The 27,609-nt window shown below is 40.8% G+C and overlaps 1 protein-coding gene across 1 annotated transcript; it reads left to right on the top strand.

The window, feature by feature from the left end:
* Positions 1 to 3,809: 3,809 nt before the first annotated feature.
* LOC125372145 (twist-related protein 2-like) lies at positions 3,810 to 4,367 on the top strand. Its single transcript, XM_048381227.1, has one exon. The coding sequence runs from the start codon at positions 3,810 to 3,812 to the stop codon at positions 4,365 to 4,367; it is 558 nt and encodes a 185-aa protein (XP_048237184.1).
* The last annotated feature ends 23,242 nt before the right edge of the window (positions 4,368 to 27,609 follow it).

Here is a 27,609-nt window from a genome sequence, read left to right as displayed (position 1 = left end):
GAATAAAGCCTTGTTATGGGAATAAAGCCTTGTTATGGAATAAAGCCTTGTTATGGGAATAAAGCCTTGTTATCGGAATAAGCCGCGCTTGGAATGAGCGATTGATGATTACCTTTAACTTTGATTAAAGCCTCGTGGCCGGACTGGTTGAAATAAAATGACGTAGAAACGACGGCGTTCAGGCTGGAATTGGTCTTTGTGCTAACGTCTAAATAACGTCAATAACGTCATTGTACACGGTTACTTATAATCCAAGATGCGCTTCGTGTGACAGACATACATATGATTTAGATTATACACATTATTTTGATGAAAAATATTGAACCAAATTTGTTCACAATTATGCAGAAAATACGTTTATCAGTACAAATATAGCATTGCTAACGCCAAGGCATACACACATAGGCCATGGAGGCAGTGATAGGTATTGGCGTAATAAGGAGGGGTTCGTGTTATAACGGGAACACCATTATCGCCTTCGTATTTTTTCTCCTCCCTCAAGTTAAACCCCCTCGCTCACATCCGTCAAAGGTTGAACACCAGCCTTCACATTTCAAGACGGAAGGTTATGTCGCTGTTCGTTTCGGTTACGTTCCACATTTTGAGTGCCTTTTGCAGTTACCCCGGCCTTTAGAGGCTTCGTAGGCATCAATCAACAGAACTAGATGCATATTTCGTTTCCGTGGACATGACGATGTAAACTGTACACTGTAGATATAGGACACTGATAGATGCCAAAACGAACAAAATGGAAACTTGTGACTAACTTTTAAGACAGTTTTGAGGGAATGTGTATAGTTTTACGCCGCCCCAAGCAAACATATTCCAGGAACATCACGGCGGGGGACACAAGAAATGGGCTTCACACTTGTACCCATGTGGGGAATCGAAACCGGGTCCTCGGCGTGACAAGCAAACGCTTCAACCACGAGGCTACCCAACCGCCCTTAAGACAGTTTTGTATTTAAAAAACAATGTGAGGATTCTTATCCGGTTATGACAGAAACGAAAAGGAAGATTCGGTTATCAGCGAATGATCTTCTTACTGCCCTAAAAATCATAATAACTGAGAACCGGTGGGTGGTCAAGTGGGTGAAGCGCTCGCTCCTTTGTCCGAAGACTCGGGTTTGATTTCCAGTTTTTCAAAGCTCTGCCTGTCCCACGCTAGTTTTTTCTGGAGTTATGTTATTATCAACATAAAAACATACACAGGCACTCTTTTTAATCCCCGTGAGGACCAATTGAAGTAATTCCCAACACGCAATTGCTTATCGGTAATAGGTGGCTATTGAACTAGGTGGTCAGGCCCGACTATTTTGTCATCACACTTTCGAACGTTGCTCATGACATCAACCTCTGGTTTGTCTGCCACATACTCGATTATTTACAAGCTGTCGTGAAATATCGAGAGCCAACAAAACACTGAGTTTAATTTGAACAGTGACAGCCTGTAATACGAAATGGTCTCGGAGGTCCCTTTAGGACGTTGCTTGGTACAGGTCCCCCTGTGTAACAAACACCGGACGTGGACTTTGACCTTTGATAACGCCGCGCGATCAACTGACATGTATGACGATGCTGAAACCCTATAAAACTCGGGTTCGTCAATACACCCACATGAAAAAATAAACCTTAGTGATGTATATATATTTAAACTTTAAACTTAAAACTATGATTCTGATTTTTTAAAAATAGCTGGTACTTCTTGTTTCCCTGCCTGGCGCTCGGCATTAAAGAGACTAAAAACAAGGACTGGTCGGTATATTTGTATCTTGTTTACACACACACACACACACACACACACACACACACACACACACACGTGCAATAATCTTGAACTCGACGTTAAACCCCATCTCACCTCACATCAGTTGGAACCATGCAGTCTGGATTAAGAGGGTTTCAGTGTAAGTGATGGTTTCAATTGATTTGTTTGTTTGTTGTTTGATAGACTACCATCTATGCTCTGAAATGAACATATTTTACGGATAAAACCAGTTGTTAAATTATAGTTATAAAATATAATAAAAGACGAACCTAGAGTCTCTTTTCATTTTCAGGGGCTGCAGTAATTTAGACCTGCTAAATATCATAGACTGCATGGGCTGTATTGGATATATTTGTTTCAGGGTCTGTAGGATGGACTAGTTGTTTAACGCCGCACCCAGCAATAGTCCAGCTATAGGACGGCGGTCTGTAAATAATTGAGTCTGGACCATACGATCCAGTGATTGACATCATGATCATCGATCCACGCAGTTGTTGATACGATGACATGCATCAACCGTGTCAGCACCCTGACCACCCGATCCCGTTAGTCGCCTCTTACGACAAGCATAGTCGCCATTTACAGCAAACATGGGTTGCTGAAGACCTGTTCTACCCGGATCTTCACGGGTGGTTGTAATTGACGCAACAACCAAATCCAGTGAGTAAACAATGACGAGGACTTTATGTTTTTATCCGATTCATCTGAAACGTAGTTTTAAACGTCTATATCCAACGACTATAAAGAGGAAGTTTCAAACCTCGTACAGACAAAACATCAATCCAGTTTAAAACGAAATAGACCAAATAACTGCTTCAAAGGTAGCAAACACGCCGCCATCAGCAACCGGTTCAAAAGAGAGATAATTTGGCCACTTTTCGTGACAAGAACAAGGGCCTGAGAATTGGCACTAAGAAATAATGTATCATCAGGAGATGCCAGAAAAACGGTATTGCTTTGGCGAAGCTCCGTGATTGACGGTGCTATACATAGCATCCGTACCCTCGAAGCAGGAGCTCTCTGTCCTGAGAGGAAGAAACAGCCAACAATTCTAGCACAGTTGGGTCCGTGTGTTTGGCTATCGTGTTGAAGAAAGGGGCGTGATTATAGAAGAATTGGCTCCGTTGGACTTGCCCACTTGTAGAACGTGTCGAGAGACGTGGTAGGATAGAGCACGTGTAAACGAAGGATTTAGTGATCTGTGGCAGGCAAAACGGGAGTGTGTAAAACCTCAACCGGTCTGTTTGTCTCGTGTTCAGAGTAGGTTCCAGTTTCATGCGAGACCCGCAGGGGGTGCGAGAGTTGATCGTCTGCTCGATGTAAGGTTGAAGAATCGGACGGAGGTCGGAGCAGGGGATATTGTTTATACCGGAAGAGATATTATCGTCTGCTTTCATGGGAGAGAGAGAATTAGCGGAGGAATTTGGAGGAATATTTCTGCTGTGCCGATTTCTCAAGGAAGTTGAGAGATTCTTAGGAGAAAAAGTGAGAAATTTCAGTGACATTTCACTGAAAAGAGCAGGCGGAAGATCCAATTTCATTTTAGTGTCGTCTGGTCCCAGCGAGCTGTACAACACTTCTTACTTGATGGATAAGGCAGTGTTATGACATTGACTGTTTTCGTTAGTGAAAATAAAAGAACCTAAATTCTACCCTGCCTTAAACGTTCCAGCGGGAGATGGTCTGCAAAAAGTGAAGACGTTTCCTCTATCCTTGGCTGGTGACAAGCGACTGATGGAGCAACTGTTTCAGGGCTTTACCTGTCAGAAGAAAATTGCCTAGATTCGTGTTCTGATTCCTGTTCCGTCTAGACGAGAGGAGGAAGGACTAAACTCAAGGAGAGCATCTAATGTGGGAGAAAGATTCATCGCGCCAACTATGATCCTATACACGAACCTTGGCGATACAGCTAGGCACTAGGCCTATTTAACATTATCGTATCTTGAGTGTCAAGAAGGATTGAGAGACTTTCGAACTTTAAGGTCAATATTTATTCCTGTCTATTTGAGCTCAGCCACGGTGTTACTTGGTTTGTGTTAGAATGGTGCCCGAGCAAGTCCAGGGAACGGAAAGTGCATTATATCGGATGGGAACAAACCAAGGCATCAGTCTCCACTGCAGCAACGACTCCGAAGACTCCTCCGGCTACGACATCAAGGAAGAAGCTGATTCCGAGGAGGGCGAGGTGTTGAAAGGAACCGACCCTGGACTCGGCAAGAAGCGCTGTCTCAAGACTAACGAACTTGACGGGACGACGCCCAAGAAGATACGATCACGTAAACAGCCCCAGACTTACGAAGACATTCAGAACCAACGCATAATGGCGAACGTTCGCGAACGCCAGCGGACACAATCACTTAATGAAGCGTTCGCTCAGTTGAGGAAGATTATTCCAACCTTACCTTCCGATAAATTAAGTAAAATACAGACTTTGAAATTAGCAGCTAGGTATATAGACTTCTTGTATCAGGTGCTGAGATGTGAGGACAATCCCGATGGGAAGATGTCGGCCAGTTGTACGTACGTAGCGCATGAACGTTTGAGTTACGCTTTTTCCGTGTGGAGAATGGAGGGAGCGTGGTCGATGACAGAACACTGATCAATGGCCATTGATTATTGGAGGAAAACAATATTTATGTAAGTATCAATATTCAATACATTTATGAAACAGACATGTGGCATTATTCCTGTTAAGAATGTTTAAGGTAAATAATTACATGAGGTAAGGTTTGGAGGAAATCGATATTTATGTATCAATAGACAATAAATGTATGACGCAGACATGCAACAGAAAACATTTCAAGTAAATTTAAGGTAAAGAATTTGTATAAGATAAAGTTGATTTTATTTATATCAAACATTTATTAGAAGGTTTACGGTACTCCACACTGGTAACCATGACTTGTATGTTTGTATATGTTATGCGTCACGCTGACACACAGGATGGTTGCAATGATTCACACTTCCCTGCTGACTAGAAATACAAATGAAGAGAGAAACGAATTGATCATGAATTTAAATCACATCCTCTAGATTGAATTTACTTTAAACAATTTAGCAGGAAAGGAAATCATCCTCATTAATGCTACAGCGGACGCCATCTCATATACGGCAGGCTTGAGAGTTACAGAAAATTCAATTTCTCTCTAGCGAGCCGAAACAGATCACTGTAAGTCCACCGTAGTCGCGCTCAGCTCTTGACGGTGTATCGTGGGAAAGTATCTAATCCTGTTCTAATGTTTCGTGTTTGGGGGAAAACATAATTCTCACTTTTTTTACGATGTCGTGGCGTTGAGTAGATATTTTATTTCTTCGAGGTATTTAATACACTGATATGAAATATTGTATTTCTCAATAGGGAAAACTATTTATGTTTAAAAATTCGAGTTTGTTTAAAACAAGATTCACATCTCCTAACCTATGATCTTAGTAATTATTTTATCTTGTTTTCTCGTCCTGGTTCGTTTTTTACTACAAAGTGGCGTTTTCGCTTCAAATGGTATATTTGTTTCTTGTTTACAGTAATGTGAAATGATGCATGGTGAAATGTGAAAGACTCTGATATAGAATAAAAGCGATTGTGTGAAAACATTAGGGCAAAGTACGACGGAATGACTACACATTCATAAGACGGGAAATTTGAGAAATGGGGTATCATATTCGCGATAAATAAGACGTATTAAGATAACATTTAAGTGTCTGTTGAGAGCTTTGGTCAAAGGGTGTAATAAATTTAAAGGATATCGACAATAAAATTAGTTGATAGGATGACACTTTTGATAAACAAATCGAGCTCATGAGAGTCGTGAAATAAGATGTGATGAATGGCCTGTTATTTCACGAGACGGTGCACACTAAATACTGTAACAGCCTGCTCTTTACGTGTATATATCAGTTAGTTAGGATATGGATTACTTATGAAGCACATGGTTGTCAAATTTTATTTGTGTTTTTCGTGTACGAGTTAAAAAGGCAGATGTTGGCATTTTTACTAGTATCGTCACTCGTAGACTAGATTTGTGTGCACAAGTTCATGTTGTGTGAGTTATTTCTGATGAGAGAACCACAGGTGGAATTGAATATTTCTTTAAACCAAACTTATAAACCAATAAAAAATATTTGACAAAACTTAATAACGTGTTTATCATTTTTTCCATATCATTTAGAGTTATATTTTCAGAATAATTATCTTCAAACTATAGTCGCTATATAGCTAGACAATTTCAATGCGGACTTCAAATTAAACTCACTGAAAATTATTGACGAAATTGTATTTTAACATTAATAGAAAATACGTACTGATCGGTTGTCACAAATGCTTCAAAGGTACATTTTCGTGCACATTTCGTTTTTATCGATGCGTTTTCGATACACCTCTCCATTATCAACAACACACACCCGTAGGTTGTGTCATCTGCAATAAATTACTAAAAGCATATACGACACAATAAGCAACACTATGAGGGGAAGGAATCCCGGGAAGGAGCATCTTAGACTATAAACAAAGTATATCAGCGGTTCAATATTTATATACGCGAGTAAACGGACAAATTCTCAAATCTCGCCTTGACGTGAAACACGTAGAGCAGTGCAAGAGACTGCGCCACCTAGCGGAAACCCATTAATGGTGTAGGCTGTTCACTTCCTTCCAGATGTCTGAAGTACTCACGCCGATGTGTCACAAGAAGACACCCCCAAGGGGGACAGGCCTGGCGTTTGTTTATTGCTTTGCTATATCAAATATTCTTTTTTGTTTCTCTTGCTGTCGCTTCAGTTGGAATTTAAAAAGAGGGTTCCCGTTGAGGATTGCTGGAGGCCCATTAAAATTCATTTTAGTCTTGAAAGTGAACAAGTTTAATTTTGGGAAGAAGATTAGTGTGTGTTCTTGCCTTGTTTAATGCCCAGGTCTAATTCATGTAGTGTATGTTTGTTATAACCGTTGACAACACATTGCCTCCTAAATACGGACACCCTCCAATATGGGCATTGTTTTGTTAGTATGGACAACCTCAACACATTAATGTTACATACTGAACTGTCACGATAATATTACAATACAGGCATTGTTAGTACGGACACTCCTTAATCTGACCGCTATATTGTCCGGATTAAAAGAGTTCTGTTATTCAAAGAATCTATGCGCACTTTAGCAAACATAAGAAGGATGTAGGCATATTCTTAATCATAAAAATGTGAAGTTATTTATGAATGTGAACTTCTTTATTATGAGGAACACAACGTCAGTAAGTATATACACCGAAACGTTGTGTTCCTCATAATAAAGAAGTTAACATCCATAAATTCTCTTCCTTACGTGTCTCACTTCTTAAAGCCTTTCAAAGACAGGTGAAGTTGTTAAGTTTTGATCATTAAAATCTATAACTTTTGTTTGATATCGACAGAAACAATATGTAAGTATTGTGCAATATTGGTGATCACATTGAAACTATTGTGAAAGTATTGAGTTGTATATTCATGATTAGACTGAGAAACTATTGTGAGGTATTCAGGATTAAAATGTGAAAGTATTGTTAATTACTCACGATTAGACTGGGAAACTGTTGTGAGGTATTCAGGATTAAAATGGGTAAAGTATTGTGAATTACTCATTATGATACTGGGAAACTGTTGTGAAGTATTCAGGATTAAAATGGGAAAGTATTGTGAATTACTCATAATTAGACTGGGAAACTGTTGTGAAGTATTCAGGATTAAAATGGGAAAGTATTGTGAATTATTCATAATTAGACTGGGAAACTGTTGTGAAGTATTCAGGATTAAAATGGGAAAGTATTGTGAATTACCCATTATGAAACTGGGAGACTATTGTGAAATATTCAGGATTAAAATGGGAAAGTATTATGAATTACTCATTATGAGACTGGGAAACTGTTGTTAAATATTCAGGATTAAAATGGGAAAGTATTGTGAATTACCCATTATGAAACTGGGAGACTATTGTGAAATATTCAGGATTAAAATGGGAAAGTATTGTGAATTACTCATGATTAGACAGGGGAACTGTTGTGAAATATTCAGGATTAAAATGGGAGTTGGATTTTACCGCGCATTGAACAGTATTTCAGTAACATAACGGCGTGTCAGCTTGATGTTGCGGGAATGCCCGAAATAACATTGGCTGTAGTGTCTGTGATGCTGATGATCTAAAACAAGTCTTACCCGGTGGCGAATCTGTTTTTTAAGAATAAAATGTGAAGCTACTGTGAAGTAAATACAATGTAAAAGTATTGTGACTGTTGATAATAAAACAGTTAAATTGTGCAACAGAAAAGAACACATTTCGTATATATGTCTTGTATACACGATTTCGTGATTTCGGGTACCTGTTTCATTCCTGAATATCTGAATAATAAATCACCGAATCCTTGTTCAGCGCAACAGTAAGAAGTAAGGGTTGGAAACAGTTCAACCTATTTGAACAACCGAATGAATAACAACCCGCTTTAGCTATATTATAAACAAACGCCAAGTTTGAAATAAATGAAAAGGCTGTTAAGTCCAAATACGTTTGGGTGTTCATACATGATCTCTAGGAGGTATTTATTTTTATTATAATAATATCAGCTTAACTAGTAATTATTGCATCATGGCGAGATAGCCCCATATATATCAAACACTACGTAATGGCTAGAATATGATTAAAGCCTGTTGACTCGTCCTCGTACTGTAAGAACGCCCAATAACTTGTTAGATGCTGATTCTAAAACATTTCCCCGTAGGAATTAAAGAAACTGCAAGTTTTTGTTGAAAACAACGTTCTGAGCTATTTATTATCTTTGTATATAATACACGCTGGGCTGGTTGTTGAGGCATCATGGGATAGGAATGGCGGCTATCGCTGGCCTACCGGCACTGATGCCGAGAAGAAGACGTGCATAGGTAGAGAGAAATAAACACAGCTCAGACGAGTCAATTCAAATAAATAAACAATGAACACTTTTTGTAATATATACTATGATAGGGCCCGTGTTTTACCGTCTTCTGCCCGGATGAAACATTTACAATATCGCAGTCACTTCAATTCACATTAAGATTAACTTTGTGATTATGGCAAATACATATTGGTGGAGTAACGGTTGGGTTGCTACGTAGCGACTACTTTCTACAGGATATGCTGCAATTCTCAATAACCATAATGTTCTATATGATATGCTGTAATTCTCTATAACCATAATGTTCTACATGATATGCTGCAATTCTCAATAACCATAATGTTCTATATGATATGCTGCAATTCTCAATAACCATAATGTTCTACATGATATGCTGCAATTCTCAATAACCATAATGTTCTATATGATATGCTGTAATTCTCTATAACCATAATGTTCTACATGATATGCTGCAATTCTCAATAACCATAATGTTCTATATGATATGCTGCAATTCTCAATAACCATAATGTTCTACATGATATGCTGTAATTCTCTATGAACATAATGTTCTATATGATATGCTGCAATTCTCAATAACCACAATGTTCTACAGGATATGCTGTAATTCTCTATGACCATAATGTTCTACATGATATGCTGCAATTCTCAATAACCACAATGTTCTACAGGATATGCTGTAATTCTCTATGACCATAATGTTCTATATGATATGCTGCAATTCTCAATAACCACAATGTTCTATATGATATGCTGTAATTCTCAATAACCATAATGTTCTACATGATATGCTGTAATTCTCTATGAACATAATGTTCTATATGATATGCTGTAATTCTCAATAACCATAATGTTCTACATGATATGCTGCAATTCTCTATGAACATAATGTTCTACATGATATGCTGCAATTCTCAATAACCACAACGTTCTACAGGATATGCTGTAATTCTCTATGACCATAATGTTCTACATGATATGCTGTAATTCTCAATAACCATAATGTTCTACATGATATGCTGTAACTCTCAGTACCCACAACGTTCTACAGGATATGCTGTAATTCTCTATAACCACTGCGTTCTACAGGATATGCTGTAATTCTCTATGACCATAATGTTCTACATGATATGCTGTAATTCTCTATGACCATAATGTTCTACATGATATGCTGTAACTCTCAGTACCCACAACGTTCTACAGGATATGCTGTAATTCTCTATGACCATAATGTTCTACAGGATATGCTGGAATTCTCAATAACCATAATGTTCTACATGATATGCTGTAACTCTCAGTACCCACTACGTTCTACAGGATATGCTGTAATTCTCTATGACCATAATGTTCTACAGGATATGCTGGAATTCTCAATAACCATAATGTTCTACATGATATGCTGTAACTCTCAGTACCCACAACGTTCTACAGGATATGCTGTAATTCTCTATAACCACTGCGTTCTACGGGATATGCTGTAATTCTCTATAACCACAATGTTCTACAGGATATGCTGCAATTCTCAATAACCACAACGTTCTACATGATACGCTGTAATTCTCTATAACCACTGCGTTCTACGGGATATGCTGTAATTCTCAATAACCACAATGTTCTACAGGATATGCTGCAATTCTCAATAACCACAACGTTCTACATGATACGCTGTAATTCTCTATGACCATAATGTTCTACATGATATGCTGGAATTCTCAATAACCACAATGTTCTATATGATATGCTGTAATTCTCTATAACCAGTACCTTCTACAGGATATGCTGTAATTCTCTATAGTCACTACATGATATGCTGTAATTCTCTATAACCAGTACCTTCTACAGGATATGCTGTAATTCTCTATAGTCACTACATGATATGCTGTAATTCTCTATAGTCACTACATGATATGCTGTAATTCTCAATTAGCACTACGCTCTACGGGATATGCTGTAATTGTATGTAGCCTCTACGTTTGACAAGATATGCTGTAATTTTCTATTATCACTACTTTCTACAGGATAAGTTGTAATTCTCTATAACCACTACGCTCTACAGGATATGCTGTAATTCTCTATAACCACTACGTTCTACAAGGATATGCTGCAATTCTCTATAATCACTACGTTCTACAGGATATGCTGCAATTCTCTATAACCACTACGTTTTACAAGGATATGCTGTCATTCTCTATAATCACTACGTTCTATAGGATATGCTGTATTTCTCTATTACCACTACGTTCTATAGGATATGCTGTAATTCTCTATAACCACTACGTTCTACAGAATATGTTGTAATTCTCTATAGCCACTACATAATACAGGACATGCTGTATTTCTCTACAACCACTACGTTCTACAGGATATGCTGTAATTCTCTATAGCCACTACGTTCCATAGGATATGCTGTAATTATCTATAACCATTACATTCTACAAGAACTGCTGTAATTCTCTAAAGCCACTACGTTCCATAGGATTTGCTGTATCTCTCTATAGCCACTACATAATACAGGACATGCTGTATTTGTCTATAACCACTACGCCCTACAGAATATGTTGTAATTCTCTATAGCCACTACGTTCTACAGGACATGCTGTAATTCTCTATAACCACAGCGTTCTATAGGATATGCTGTAATTCTCTATAGCCACTACATAATACAGGACATGCTGTATTTGTCTATAACCACTACATAATACAGGACATGCTGTCTATAACCACAGCGTTCTATAGGATATGCTGCAATTCTCTATAGCCACTACGTAATACAGGTCCACTAATGACCACTACGGTTATTGGTAATCCAGTAAGACACAAGATGTACCCCACAAACATCAGTATAGGTAGACATTTAAACTTAATAATGAGTTGTTTAGTCCTTTGTGAAAGACGACAGGTCCGAAAGTATTGAGAGCAAAACATACACGACAAGGCGTCAATCGTTGAGATATGGGAAACTGGTTATCGGGATAGGGTTTCAGGCTCTGCAAGTGAAGAGATGTCGAGGAAGGTCACAGTCAGGCACTCAGACGTACGACGTTGATGACGGGGTTGTCAACACACTGACGACGTTTCCACACGCTGACGACATCGTTTAATTATTTCCAGAACGCAAATCGTTTATATTGCTCTCTAATGCAAAATAGCGGAACATGTATAGATTGCACGCAATTGAACTCCCCCAGAAAAATAACCCCAACCCGATGTGACACGTGCTTGGGGCATTTATTGTATATTTTCCAGAAAAATGGAAGACACGCCCTGCCTAGATGAGCTGGTTATGATTCAGAGAATAGGCCGAGAACGGGCAGGTCGTGTTAGTAGGGCTACATTCAATGTTGGTTTGGTGTTTTCTTAGAAATGATGACTGTTTGAAATGAAAGTTTAAGTTTAAAAAGAGAAACCTCCCAAATTTGTCATCATGAAGTATTAGACCCAGGAACTCGAGAGTCCACAATGCACAACGCGGTCTTTTATTTGTACAAGATTAGTGTTTGAAAACAAACCTCCCAAATTTGTCATTGTGAAAGACTAAATTGTGGCGTTTGAAAACTCACAATACTGTAGTACGTAATTGTGTTTGTTCAGGTTTCACGAGGCTAGACACCCCATGGATTCCTCAATCGTTGTACGTTTCGGGGTTAGTCCGCGCACCTTCTCAAAAAACAAACAACCCATGTATACAGTCATTTTATTCGGATTGACGTTATTTCTGTCCCTATTTCTTCCCAGCGTGTTCGTTTTGGGTGTATTGTATCGCTGTTTTCATGTTGCAACTGTTCCTTTCAATTCTACTGCAATAAATAACATCTGATCAAGTGCAAGAATGTGTGTACACATGGGTTATGAAAACAGCTTTATAAAAGTGGGTATATGTTTTATACGAAATGCGCGTGCACTAACGATTGCTGTTATTCTGATTCTTCTAAATACTTCAGACGGGTTATGAAAACAGTTTTATGAAAGTTTTATTCAAAGAAATTTAGAAGTCGGTAGTTTATAGAGATACAAGCTAGTAAGAGTTTGACATCTTTGTGCCTCAATAATCCTTTACATGATAGTCTCTTTCTCTCTCTCCCCTCCTCTTTTCTGTCTTTCCCGCTCTGCCTCTCTTCCTCCCTCTTTCTCGGTCTCTCTCTCTGCCTCCCTCTTTCTCGCTCTGTCTCTCTCTCTGCCTCCCTTTTCACTGTCTTTTCCTCTCTGCCTCCCCTTTCTCGCTCTGCCTCTCTTTCGCTGTTTTCCTCTTTCTCGCTCTGCCTCTCTCTTTCTCTGTCTTTCCCTCTCTATCTCCCTCTTTCTTTGTCTTTCTCTGCCTTCCTCTTTCTCTATCTTTGACTCTCTTCCTCTTTCTTTCCCTCTCTGCCTCCCACTTTTTCTCTTTCTGTGGTTCCCTCTCTGCCTCCCTCGTTCTCTCGGCCTCTCACTCTTTCTCTCTGTGTCGCTCTTTCTGTCTTTCTCTCTCTGCCTCTCTCTTGCTCTTCATCTCTTATGTCCTATCTCCTTTCTCTCTCACGGTCTCTCCCTCTCTCTCAATATCTCTTGCCCTCTCCTTCTCTCTCGTCTCCCTCCCACTCTTTCTACTTCTCTTGTGTTCTCTCTGTCTGCCACTCTCTTGCGCTTCATCTCTATTGTGTCCTATGTCCCTTTCTCCTCTCTCTCTCTCTATTTCTCTCTCTCTCTCTCTCGCTCTCTCTCTCTCTCTCTCAGATTCCATCACGCACCAATGCTTCTAATTACACGGTGCAAAACTTGTATCTCTCGATACTGTTGTAAACGCAACCGGCATGCCTTGAGAATTCCCCTGATGTTGTGAAATGTCAAGAAGAAAAAACACCCCTCAGAAGAGTTGAAATGAGTATAGAGTGGTGGCTAATAGAAATGATTGTCTCGCTTGGAGAATCTAGTAACTCTAATTATTCCCTGTATATAAATAGTGACGCGAGAAAAGTGCACGTGCTTGGGAGAACTGATCCTGACTGACTGATATCTATTACAATCACTAGGATGTACATAGCAAAACCCATCGTGTCCATTTCAATGTGTCATGTCCTAATTTCAGATAATGGGAACAAAAAGTCCCACGTGTCACAGCGAGCGCGTGAATTACTGAAGTGAATAACATTTTTTTCAGTTTATTAAAACGGATCTTATTTTTCTTGCAATTTTGAAAACAGAAAGAATAATGTTTTTAATGGAAAATGTATTTTCCTCTGTTAGTTCTATTGAACAATGTTTCTCAAGCTAACAAAATGTGTTTGGAAAGGTAATGTTTTAAAACACACAGCAACACATATTTCAGTGTAAAGATAAACAATACATGTTTTCACAAAGCGGCAGCCCTTTTTTGAAAACTGTTGGATATTATGTAATAATACCATTTAACACACACACACGCACACACACGCGCGCGCGCGCGCACACACACACACACACACGCACACACACACACACACACACACACACACACATCCTTTCTCTTCGCTTATGTTTTAAATTAATTTCAAGTATACTTAAGACACGTGATAAATAAAGTGGTATAATTACCCGCAGATACCAAAAACGGCTTAATCTAAAAAGTGTAATTTTCTCCATGTTGATAATATTTTCTCTTATCGTATAAAACACTGCACCAAAATGCACGGGCTGCACGTAAAGATGATGGCTCAGCAGCTCATTAAACCACGCCCCCTGAAGAGCTGCTGTAACCCAGCAAACCAACCAAATCTTGATTTTGCAATAGTTGCCTAATTGATTGAAATATCAAAACTTTAGTTGTATGTTATTGTAGTTAGACAGATCTGAAACGCCGCTCGCATGGTAGGCCGCTTATATTCGAGACTCCCTCAACAGGCTACGAAGATCGGTACATAAAGACAAACCTCTTTTACCATCACGGTCTTGGCGAGAGCGGGAACAACCTGCTCTTTGATATTGGTCGGCATACGCAACGTCAAAACAAAATTTATATCTCTGTTGTAGAATCGAGTGATTTTTTTTCATAAATGATTTGCCCAGTATGCCTGAAAGTATTTTCCCTCGTGTAAAGTTGTGATTTACGACGAGGAGGTATTGTAGTCACAGAGGGTCGCCTGTCTGATTGCACGGGAGATATTTCACTCGCAGTAATCTGCGGGCCTCGGTTGTGGTGGATCCACTCACTCACTCACTCACTCATGAAGGAGGGTGTACGTCGGATATATCAGTTCGACTTAGTTTTATTGAGAGTCTCTGTGTCCGTTTGTGTCTGTGGTCTGCCTGGTCTTTGTTTAATGCGATTTCATGTGTGTTGTCTGTGATCAGAGTTCTGTACCTGTGTCTATGATCTGTGTCCACTTCTGAGTCTATGATCTGTGTCTGTGTCCGCTTCTGAGTCTATGATCTGTGTCCACTTCTGAGTCTATGATCTGTGTCTGTGTCCGCTTCTGAGTCTATGATCTGTGTCTGTGTCCGCTTCTGAGTCTATGATCTGTGTCTGTGTCCGCTTCTGAGTCTATGATCTGTGTCTGTGTCCGCTTCTGAATCTATGATTTGTGTCTGTGTCCACTTCTGAGTCTATGATATGTGTATGTGTCCACTTCTGAATCTATGATCTGTGTATGTGTCCGCTTCTGAGTCTATGATCTGTGTCTGTGTCCGCTTCTGAGTCTATGATCTGTGTCTGTGTCCGCTTCTGAGTCTATGATCTGTGTCCACTTCTGAGTCTATGATCTGTGTCTGTGTCCGCTTCTGAATCTATGATCTGTGTCCACTTCTGAGTCTATGATCTGTGTCTGTATCCACTTCTGAGTCTATGATCTGTGTCTGTGTCCGCTTCTGAGTCTATGATCTGTGTCTGTGTCCGCTTCTGAGTCTATGATCTGTGTCTGTGTCCGCTTCTGAGTCTATGATCTGTGTCTGTGTCCGCTTCTGAGTCTATGATCTGTGTCTTTGTCCGCTTCTGAATCTATGATCTGTGTCCACTTCTGAGTCTATGATATGTGTATGTGTCCACTTCTGAGTCTATGATCTGTGTATGTGTCCACTTCTGAGTCTATGATCTGTGTCTGTGTCCGCTTCTGAGTCTATGATCTGTGTCTGTGTCCGCTTCTGAGTCTATGATCTGTGTCTGTGTCCGCTTCTGAGTCTATGATCTATGTCTGTGTCCGCTTCTGAGTCTATGATCTGTGTCTGTGTCCGCTTCTGAGTCTATGATCTGTGTCCACTTCTGAGTCTATGATCTGTGTCTGTGTCCGCTTCTGAGTCTATGATCTGTGTCTGTGTCCGCTTCTGAGTCTATGATCTGTGTCTGTGTCCGCTTCTGAGTCTATGATCTGTGTCTGCGTTCACATTTGTGTCTGTCAAACAGCTCTGTTGACCTTGAATAATCAAACAATTCATGTTATTCTTTTAACACGTGCTATATTTGCGATATACTCCACAGGCTTTTTTCCCACACTTTGATCACAGATATTGTCAAGTACCGAAATCGTATTAGCATCCATATCCCTGTGCTCAGAACGATAAGCTAAATACCATCGGCTGTCTCCGGCCCTTTCCGTAAACGGCACCTGCACTCCGCGGGAATGGAGTTTATGTGTGTCATACTTTGTTGAAATTCTGAAAAAAAACCTGAAGTTTGTTTTTGAAATGATCGAGCCATATCGCCACACAGTTAAACATTTGGTCGTACAGACATATAATGTGGAGTCTTGGAGATATTATTAAGTGCATTGGCTGATTTCAATGTGTTCGGCAGGGGTGTCAGCTTGTAGTTGTCGAAATTACATGTTTGTTGAATAAATAACGTCGTGATGTCTCAGTCAAAACAAATAGCACTATTGATCTTAATTTGATGTATTGCAGAATTCGGTTGCACCAGTGACGAGTTTGTATATTTTCAATGCCTAGTGCCTGTGTCAGTGGAAATATTTACATTCATAAAACAAATATTTTGACAGAAATGATAATTTGTTTACCAACGATTAAAACGGTTTCTGAGTCAACGTATTACAGTTTAATCGCCATGTAGGATATCTGTATTGGGCATGCAATTATGAGAGTGTGAGTCTTTGTTGTTTTGCGCCGCACTCAGCAGTGTGTCAGTGTCGTCACTTCCTCCTGGAGTCAGGGTCAGGCACACCTGTGCTTCATGGCTTGAAAAACCCACGGGGATACCGTAACGAAAACCTAACCAGGTCATACATTGCATCAACCGGATCCTCATTTCAGTCTTGAACAGTATTGTGTAGATCTTTTCTTCTCCAAACTCCCCCTTCTTCTCCAAACTCCCCCTTCTTCTCCAAACTCCCCCTTCTACTCCAAACTCCCATTCTTCTCCAAACTCTCCCTTCTAAACCAAACTCCCCCTTCTGCTCGAAACTCCCCATTCTTCTCCACGAAACTCCCCATTCTTCTCCAAACTCCCCCTTCTTCTCCAAACTCCCCCTTCTACTCCAAACTACCATTCTTCTCCAAACTCCCCCTTCTACTCAAAAAACTCCCCCTTCTACTCCAAACTCCCCCTTCTCCTCGAAACTCCCCATTCTTCTCCAAACTCCTCCTTCTCCAAACTCCCCCTTCTACTCCAAACTCCCCATTCTTCTCCAAACTCCCCATTCTACTCCAAACTCCCCATTCTTCTCCAAACTCCCCATTTTTCTCCAAACTCCCCATTCTTCTCCAATTCCCCCTTCTACTCCAAACTCCTCCAAAGGATCATAGTGTTAGAATGTTTACATATTTCCAAGGTGTATTATATTAGATACATGATGTTGATGAGCTTTAGTTCATATTGTATGTAATGTGAAAAAAATATATTATCTTAAACGTATTACTGTATTGCAATGTCAATGAAACATTCGGAATCAAAAAGAAAACTTAAAAACACAAATCAATGTTCTAGAAAAACGCTGTAGAGCATGGTAGTCATGGGAACGACTGCGGAGATTTTTTTTATGACAGGATGTGTGGATTTCTTTTCCATTCATTGGGTAAATTCTTTTACAAGTGTTTCGCCCAGCACGTCCTTCAAGCTCCCCTGCCCCCCCCCCCCCCCCCCCCCCCCCCCCCACACACACACACACACAGTAGGATGTTGGTGTGGAGCGGGGGTTTGGCCGAGGGGGCACGGGACCTTGTGTTAATTGTCCGTGTGTATGTGTGAGTGTATGTATGTGTGAGTGTGGGTGAGTGTGAGTGTGTGTGAGAGTGAGTGTGTGTATGAGTGTGAGTGTGTGAGAGTGAGTGTGTGTGTGTGTGTGAGAGAGAGAGAGTGTGTGTGTGTGTGTGTGTGTGTGTGTGTGTGTGTGTGTGTGTGAGGGTGTGTGTGTGTATGTATGTGTGAGTGTGGGTGAGTGTGAGAGTGTGTGTATGAGTGTGAGTGTGTGAGAGTGAGTGTGTGTGTGTGTGTGAGGGTGTGTGTGTATGTATGTGTGAGAATGTGTGAGAGTGTGAGTGTGTGTATGAGTGAGTGTGTGTGTGTGTGTGAGAGAGAGAGAGAGAGAGAGTGTGTGTGAGGGAGTGTGTGTATGTATGTGTGAGTGTGTGTGTGTGAGAGAGAGAGAGAGAGAGAGTGTGTGTGAGGGAGTGCACAGGACGTTGTGTTAATTTTAGGTTTTCTGACGAATACAACTTGAAACCAAAAAAATCGTGAATTGTATTTAGTGGCAGGAATTGGATTGTTGCTGTAGATTGATATATCGAACACTCGTCCCAATTTGTACGGGATTTTGATGTCATTTATCTGTCTCTAATTTTTTTAACAGAAAAATGTACATGATGCAGTAAACTACGGTTATAACGAACTCAAAGGGACCACTAACTTTAGTTTGTTATAACCGTTGTTAAAAATATGTTCGTTATATCCGTCAGTTCGTTATAAACGTAGTTTACTGTATGTAAAATTGAACAAACGAAGGAATATTTATGAATGTTAGTTTCTTTCCTTTTAGTGTACCTACCTGTTGCATATGTTTTTAATTTTATAATGATTTGTTTGTTTGTTTGTTGTTTCACGCCGCACTCAGCAAAATTCCAGCTATATGACGGCGGTCTGTAAATAATCGAGTCTGGACCAGACAATCCAGTATCATGAGCATTGATCAATGCAGTTTGGATCGATGACATGCATCAACTAGGCCTGACCACCCGATTCCGTTAGTCGCCTCTCACGACAAGCATAGTCGCCTTTTACGGCAAGCATGGGTTGCTGAATATTGCCTATTCTAACCCGGATCTTCACGGGTAAATTTTAGAATATACCTATTGTCCCGACGAAGAACCTTATTCGTTTAAAGTAGATGTACAAGTTGATAGTGTTTCTGTATATGTAGCAACATTCTTATAACTTGTTAGAAGACATTCATATGTGATGCCTACCCAATCAAAAGATGGGAAATACAACTACAGTCACGGCTTATAATAAAAGACACAAGTTTCGTCATTTGAAGCAACTTTAATCTTCGACGACGAAATTTGTAAAGCTATGTAAACATGTATATATATTCGCCGAAAACAAGATTATTTTCATACGCTTCCGTTGTGTAAGGACCGCCTCCGTGGTCTAGTGGTAGAGCGTCCGCCCGGAGAGCGGAAGGTCCGGGGTTCGATGCCCGGCCGCGTCATACCAAAAGACGTTAAAAGATGGTACTTGTTGTTACCCTGTCTGGCGCTCGGCATTGAGGGGCTAAAACAAGGACTGGTCGGCTCCGAGTCAGTATACTGTGTCTGAGTGGGGTTTTCATGTGACATGGTATCTCAGTGGGCTAGCACAATAAATCGGCGTCAGTCCGGACTAGTACAAGCAGCCACACACACACACGTGCATGCACGTCGCTATATAAGTGCAATAATCTTGGACGCGAAGATAAACCCAATTTCACCTCACCTCACCTCCGTTGTGTAGGATTGTCTGAGCTGCCCCACAATACAGAAATAACGATCAATTAGCTCCCGTTATCTTCTCACGCAAGACGACTTAGTGCTTGTGATATTTCGCCTGTGTTCGCATAAATATTGCGCGAAATAAGCCGCGGCTTACACAGGGTCTGGGTCGAATCCCTCCCGCGCCTGTTGACCCCAAGCCACTATGAGCTGCCTGATACTTGATATTGTGGGTCTATATCGTGGAATCCTACTCATTAATCATGTTTTCGGCTCTTAGGTTCTCACGTGTCTCGTCCTGCCGAATCCTCCCTGCTTGTGTACAGGGATAATGAACATCGGGGTTAGCTTTCAGCTTTAAGTCTTTGCGATGTAGACCGTATCTACCACACGGCGTGTAATACTATAAGACGCTCTGGGCAGGAAACATAGACGATCACAACAACTACTACAGCTGCCGTTGCAGGTGCTGTTACTGCTGTTTGATGCTTAACGCCGCAATATTCCAGTGGTAGGACGGCGGTTTGTAAATAATCGAGTCTGGACCAGACAATCCAGTGATTGATATTATTCCAAGCCTTCGGGGAACCGTACCATAGACACTATACAATTTGCCCAGACTGCCCACCTGATCCATTCATAGCTAGGGATTTACTACTACTACTACTACTACTGCTACTGCTACTACTACTTCTGCTACTACTACTACTACTGTTACTGCTGCTGCTGCTGCTGCTGCTGCTGCAATAACTGCAATACCTACCACAGCCCAAACTGATGTTGTTGTTGCAATAGCCTCCACAGCAACTTCGGCTACAACTGTTGTTGTAGCGGCTATCTCTACTGTTGTTTGGAGAACGGGGGGCCCATATGTCAAATGTAACATAGCCTAGTGGTTAAAGCGTTCGCTCGATTCAGCAACTCATGCTTGCCGTAAGAAGGGATCGGAGGACGTGCTGACTTGGTTGATGCATGTCATCGTATCCCAATTGCGTAGATCGATGCTCATGATGTTAATCACTGGATTGCCGGTTCCGGGGTAGGAAGGCTATGCCCGTTTGTAGTTTTAGCCTAGACGTTGTATTTAGTGCCAATTTTCGACTGTAATTTTTATATTCATATCGCCTTTATTCATTTATACAATTTGAGAAGCGGCAGTGTTTATGGGGTTACATCAAATTTGCTCAGCCTGCCAATTTTCCCGAGCTGTGATTCCCTCACAGACGTAGCATTGCCGATGTACATGAAGCTTAGACTAACACACTACTCACGAGAAAGGGAAAAAATACTTCCATCTGACCTTGGCGAGAGACTTACCCTATCAGTTTACGAGGGAATGAGAGTCCATAATTTCAAGTGTCGAGTGTCATAGCAAGATAGCATTCTTTCTTCCTTGACGTCCTCTTTCGAGTTGTGAATAGTTGTTCGGTATCCACAGTCTGACGGCTCATCGTGAGGCCATACGTCAAGGTCATGTTACATTTATATAGTGCTTGGTGTACAACTAATTACATATGTACCTACATGAACTAGAACCCCCATCAGGCATAGGCAGTGAATCTACTATCGATGGTGCGTCAGGATCGGAGGTGTTCTGACAAAATATGATACTTCTATAAATAATACATAACTTCATTTGCGGAAGTATGTTGTGAATGTCACGTCAAGCCAACTCGGTTAATATTTGATCAATAGTTCCGTTTTTTACACACATATGGTTATTTGCCCCAATACACACGTGTAAGCACATCTTGGTCGAAAAATAGAGGAGATTTGGCTTTTATTGCCAAATAATATATTTAGCTCTTCGAGTGACCGAGCAAAGCTGACACGTCAGTGACGCACGTGTATTGTACTGATCTCAAGAGGGGCTAAAACAAGGACTGGTCGGCTCGGAGTCAGTATACTGTGTCTGAGTGGGGTATTCATGTTAAACTGCGGCATGGTATCTCAGTGAGCTAGCACTATAAATCGGCATTAGTCTGGACTAGTACAAGCAGCCGCACACACACATACGTACATGCATGTCGCTATATAAGTGCAATAATCTTGGTCGAGACGTTAAACCCAATTTCACCTCACCTCACCTACTGATCTCAATGCTTCGACTCCAAATCTATGATGAAAACCAAAAACAGTAACCTACGGTTATAACGAACTCAAAGGGACCACAAAATTCAGTTCGTTATATCCGTAGTTCGCATTAAGCACATATACAGCATTTGGGCGGGGTCAAACAGTTCGTTATATCCGGAGTTACATACAGTAAACTACGGTTATAACGAACACGCTTATAACGAACTGACGGATATAACGAACTTACTTTTTTGGTTCCGACTATTTGCTGTAGTTATGCTTTATATATGCTTATAACGAACTACGGTTATAACGAACTAAAATAAGTAGTCCCTTTGAGTTCGTTATAACCGTAGTTTACTGTAGTAGGCATTTCTAAGGACTGTTTTTAGAGATTTTAAAGATTAGGTATCACAGCCTACCAACAATGTGAAGCCCTATTGAAACAACTGGCATGTCCCCTATCGTTTTGGGCCTGAGAATAAGGCCGCCTGTCTTATGTAAATGCCAACAACGGGACACATATCTAAACTCGTGTACAATATTTATATTGCAAATATTCACCCTTTTGGGCCGGGTACAAACAGTTAAAACATACAAAAAAAAATTGTGACTGATATCTTAGAAACAAAAGTGCGTTGCATGCATTTGTCCTAAAACAACCAAGCTTTACTATGGCGAATACCCGAAAACAACCCACGTCCTTTAGACTTGCACAAGTCTCGAAGGCAATAATTATTAGTTTAGATCACAATTTCTAGATTATGTAAATAATAAGTTGTCTCTATAAGAGACTGTACTGTCCACATATCTAGACTTGCCTATCAGGAGGATAGAATTACTACACATCCATGGTCATTTCTTTCAGTAAAGCCTTTGAGCAAGGCTATCCGTCCTTGGACATTTTTTTTACGGCTCCGATCTCAAAACACGAACCGTCTGTTATATTGGCAGGTTCCTGATCGACTTTTACTGTCATGATGACAAGTATATGTGCACTATGTTCATTATTCTTTGGTGATTCAGGTAACATCCAATCTTCTTCTTGTTTAGTAGAGAACGGTGGTGGTCGGTAATGCTGAAAACTATTCCAAGCAATGAAACCCTAACCTCCCTTGCGAATGTCGATTTTTTGGCTTTGTCTGGGACATTCCTGTTACGATTTGGCTGTGAGTTGTTGAAAAAATATCACTCAATGCATCAATCACGTTTGTTTGTTCAACTGTTAGGAAAATAGCATTTGTGTTTAACTAATGGGTTATGCATGCCATAGTTAGCGGACGAGGATGTCGAGACAGTCAGAAACAGTTGTGTATCTTGTAGTACCTTGGATTAACACACTGTATGTCGGTCATGTTTTGTTACTCGTGTGTATGTGAGATAAATTGATATGATCAATCAATGGTTACCCAGATGCGCGCGTTGACAGATGTACGGTTGACTTAGAATTTTTTTCGTCTCCGTTTTGTTTTATGATAATATGTATGTAGGTCACGTTTTTGTCAATTCTGTTACCTCACAGGTACAGGTCACACACATAAGTTGAAGTGAAAGCAACATTGATCGCGGAGATCAGCTTGAGTTCTGAGAGTTCTAGGGCTCCCTGTCCCACACTGAAGCACATACGATAAAATAGGAATAAATGACAAACCATTATGATACATCCATCCATCCACACACGCACGCACGCACGCACGCACGCACGCACGCACACACACACATCCATCCTAAAACACAAAGAAATTTAAAGAAATTTGGGTTGATTAAGGTCAACGGGTATGTATTGCTTGAAGTTATACGTATGGAAATTGATGTTGATGGCTTCATTATATTTGACTCGATGTAGTAAAATAATTTGTTTTCATTATTGGACACGAAACACGTGTAGTGTCTCCTTAGGCATGTGACTGTATTCGTAATATGCCTCAGTTCACCCAGTAGTGAATGGGTACCAGGTGGGATGAGATGTAAATGTGGCTGATACACTTCTATCACCTCACAAGCAGCTTGCGTTGTATACTCCCCGTGGAGATTGGAACACAAATCGATTGCACACTGATCCATTGACCGGGGTAATAATTTAGCACCTTAAGCGTTCGCTTGTTGAATGGAATCTAGACATTATACATGCTGTTATTATTCTGTTAAAATTCGAAACCGAACCAAGTTTGGAATGTTTAATAACCAACAAACAATTGAGTCGGGGCAATTTGGACTGTCGGTGATAAGACACAAAACATTTTCTGTGGCTTACCTCCCTTGAACAGCAGCCTCATGGACTCACCAGATAGAACTGATTTGATAATTGTCACAACAAACTTTCGTCGGGGGAACGTCTTTTGTGAAGTCACGTCACCATAGCTGCCTTCCAAATTACCCCCCCTCCCCCCCCCCCCCCCCCCCCCCCACACACACACACACCCTCCACACACACACACGCCCTCCACACACCCCCTTCACACACACATCCTCCACACACACACACACACGCACGCACGCACGCACGCACGCACGCACCTCCTTGCTAATGTTTTGTGTAAGTTGAAAAGTGTAACCTCTTGAACCCTTATTGTCTATTCGTGTTAAAAATGTGTTCTTTCACATACTAGAATTCAAAGACAATTAGACACCATGGCACATTTCGGTTTTATTTCATTGCGGGAATATATCATATTTTTTTCCACGAGGGGCTCCATACTGAAATCCGATGTTGACATAATCAGTTTGTTATGGACTGAAATTTGACTTTATCAAATCGTCCCGTGATCCTCCAGTTAAAGTATCCAATGTCCTCACTAAATGTATAGGGTACTCGTTTTGACCTCTTTCAGTAGAGAATCTACGCCTAGATCAGTCTGTATCCTTATAGAAATGAGTTCCCGAACTCCCGAGGAGGATTTTCTGCAATCACATTTCACATCGCAACCCCGTCCTGGTCGCACTGCATCCCATTCAAAGCTCGTCACTGCCGGAAGTCGGGTGTCAGTTGTCGTCTGCAATCATTAGTTTGCAACACACACTCTCAAGTCTCACGAGATCTCACGTAAACTCTCATTGTGTGTGGAGATGACGTCTAGAACAGGTGGCATGTTGGCAGCCAAGTCTGACAATCACAGATTTCCCGCCTCGTCTCGTGTCTTGTTTTCATCCTTTCATGTGAATGTTTTGTGCAGTACTCCGAGATCGTATTATTCGTGTGGCGCAGGTTTTGTGCATTTGTATTGACATGTTTACGGCGTTAATGTGTTGAGCTTACAATGTATTATAACAGACCCGCACTCAACATGTCTAAACATGCAGCTAAAAAAGCGAACTGTTTGCGGAAACCGTATGTTATAACATACTTGTTTACCTCTAAAACGAAATCAGATTTACTCTCTACAAAATATTACTCGATGATTCGCATAACTAATTATTTATAGACATACGTCTGGGCGGCGAACATCCTTATCTGATGCAATGCTTGCCAGCGTGCTTAAGCCTTATTCAAAAAGTCCATACAAATTTCCGTAACATAAAAAATCTGAAATATTGGAATACAGGAATAGCCACAAAAGGTGGCAGTGGGACCATCGTTCAAACACAACTAGGCATAAGCGACCAACCCCCCACCCCACACAGAGTAGATAAGAGCGCGGTGGGGTAGCCCAGTGGTTAAAGCATTGGCTTGTCACGCCGAAGACCCGGGTTCGATTCCCCACATGGTTACAATATTTGAAGCCCATTTCTGGTGTCCCTTGCCATGATGTTGCTGGAACACTGCTAAAAGCGGCGTAAAACCATACTCACACACACACACCCACACCCCTCACTCACAGTAGATAAGATTAAATTATTTACAAACTGACAATTATACCCCATGTTTAGACCCCCATTTTCTGAGTTAGATGTTTATAATGAATAACGACACGACACGTTCTCAAAACTAGAACCGAGTCTGAGAGCCGCGGGCAATTCCTGCACACAAGTGTGGTTAGCCTTGCCTCTTTAGAATAATTGTGTGTCTGTGGTGGTGGGAAAACACGCACTCTTAGGAAAGGTCTCTGGCGTTCACTCAATACCTTGGCTGTCCAGTCACTTTATCTGAAAGACGGCACTGCGGATATTTATTGCATAGACGTAGAAAGGCTTCAACAGCGATTCAAGTGGTTCTGTGATTGTGGTAGGTATTGTCATGGTAAAGCTAAGGCGTAACCTGACATGAGCCACACACTGCAAGTTCTTTATCTTCATCTGATGTAGTATAGGGTGGAACTTGGTTTTATGCCTTGAGAACCAACACTTCTTTGAACTTTCGCCCCAAAGATGTCCAATACTCCTTGTTTCATTTTCTCCCGTCGCTGTAGAATGGGGAGGTTGTCCATTGTTTCTGCAGCACCTGTCTTTAATTCGATGACCTGACTTGGTTCAAGCTGTAGCAAGACACCTAGATTTAACGATGCAACCATGTCGACGTGCGGTCAGGAAAGTACAGTTTAGAAAGTGTAGTTGAACTGAGGATCTCTGACTACCTGACTAGTAAATCTATGGAAACGATTGTTGTTTGAAGTTCATGGGTCTTTAATTTCGTTAACGTATGCCATTACACCAGGTCTCTATCTTCAAAGATAGGACTCGACTACCAAGCCGTTTCTAAGCTGGGATTGTTCTTTGGTAACACCTGCACTAACAAGGCGCTGTGTCAGTATTACAGGAATAAACCCGCTTTGATTAAAGCTTTTTGATTCAAGAGGTGTTGGGACATGAAACAGATGCTTATTGTTCATCACTTGTAGCACTTGAGGTAAATTATTTCTTTTTTGTCGATCGCAAGTTCCAGTTGAGGCAGAAACAGTTTTCTTGACTTTTAAAATCTCTTGGTTGACATTTTGATTATTCGCGAGCGTTCGAATTCATGAGATCCAGAGATCTCAACATTTCCCATCCAAAAACGAGCAATCAATTTATTCCCAAACATCATGTATACATGCAAACTGTGGGTTATTTGTCAGACTCCGTGACGATGCATTACAACCCCCACAACACAGGGCAATCAGTGTGCAAACGACGCCATGTTAGTGTTTACACTGAGGTCCGCGCCTTTCGACCGACTTTCAGTCTCCTATGAGGCATACACATGCGCACTTTTGACCACAATGGCAGGGCTTCACATGATATCTTCCTGGAGGTAGCATATATACTTTGACACATATGCGCATTTTCTATAAATTTTCAAATGGCGGTATGGGCAGACTTAGATTATTATTATACTGATATTGATCTTTCCGCTCTGTAGGATCTTAGAAGGGGAGTGTATCAGTAGCACTAGAATATATTGAATGATTAACTGATTAATTACGTTTCTAAATACGCGAATAAAGGTGAAGATTTTAGGATACTGGCCGTTTCAATCTAAATTTAATGTACTGGGATACATTGAACCTGAAAACGCACCATCGCCTCTGATACTAAACAATCGGAAGCCATTGTGACCAACCACTCCACATTTTAGGCACTCTTCTGGGCTGCTTATTCCACCTAAACAAATTCCAAATGGAACATTTGTTCTTAATTTTGTCCTAAGTTTGATTGTTACCAACATTTTCGTCTCTTTATTTCAGAATGAGGGACATCGAATGCTGGAGTCTGCTTTCAAGGACGATCACTTGTCTGCCGAACATATATTGAGTCTCGAGTGTGCCCGGCAGGTGGCGCTACAAGAGAGGACGCACGTGCATGATGAGTAAAACTGTTGACACTTAGGACTAGGATGCACATGTGTGAGATGAGACTAACGTTCCTTCAGGGAGTGGGTTTAGAGAATCTGTAATATGCCGTTTTTTCAAGACCGTCTTCTTCACTGTAACAGCAACGTCATCCGTCCCATCTAGTTACTGTGATTGTGCAGTCATCTGCCGTTACATTTCAACTCAAAGTGCCTTCAACATTGTAACGTGTTCCTCTGTACCAGGTGATTGCTGCTTAAAAGTCCGTCCAGACAGCCTGAAA

This window comes from Haliotis rufescens, unplaced genomic scaffold (assembly GCF_023055435.1).
Source record: "Haliotis rufescens isolate VD_foot unplaced genomic scaffold, xgHalRufe1.0.p SCAF_37, whole genome shotgun sequence".
Classification (NCBI taxonomy): Eukaryota; Metazoa; Mollusca; class Gastropoda; order Lepetellida; family Haliotidae; genus Haliotis; species Haliotis rufescens.
Note: the sequence above shows the minus strand (reverse complement) of the source record. Positions and strands in the feature narration are given on the sequence as shown.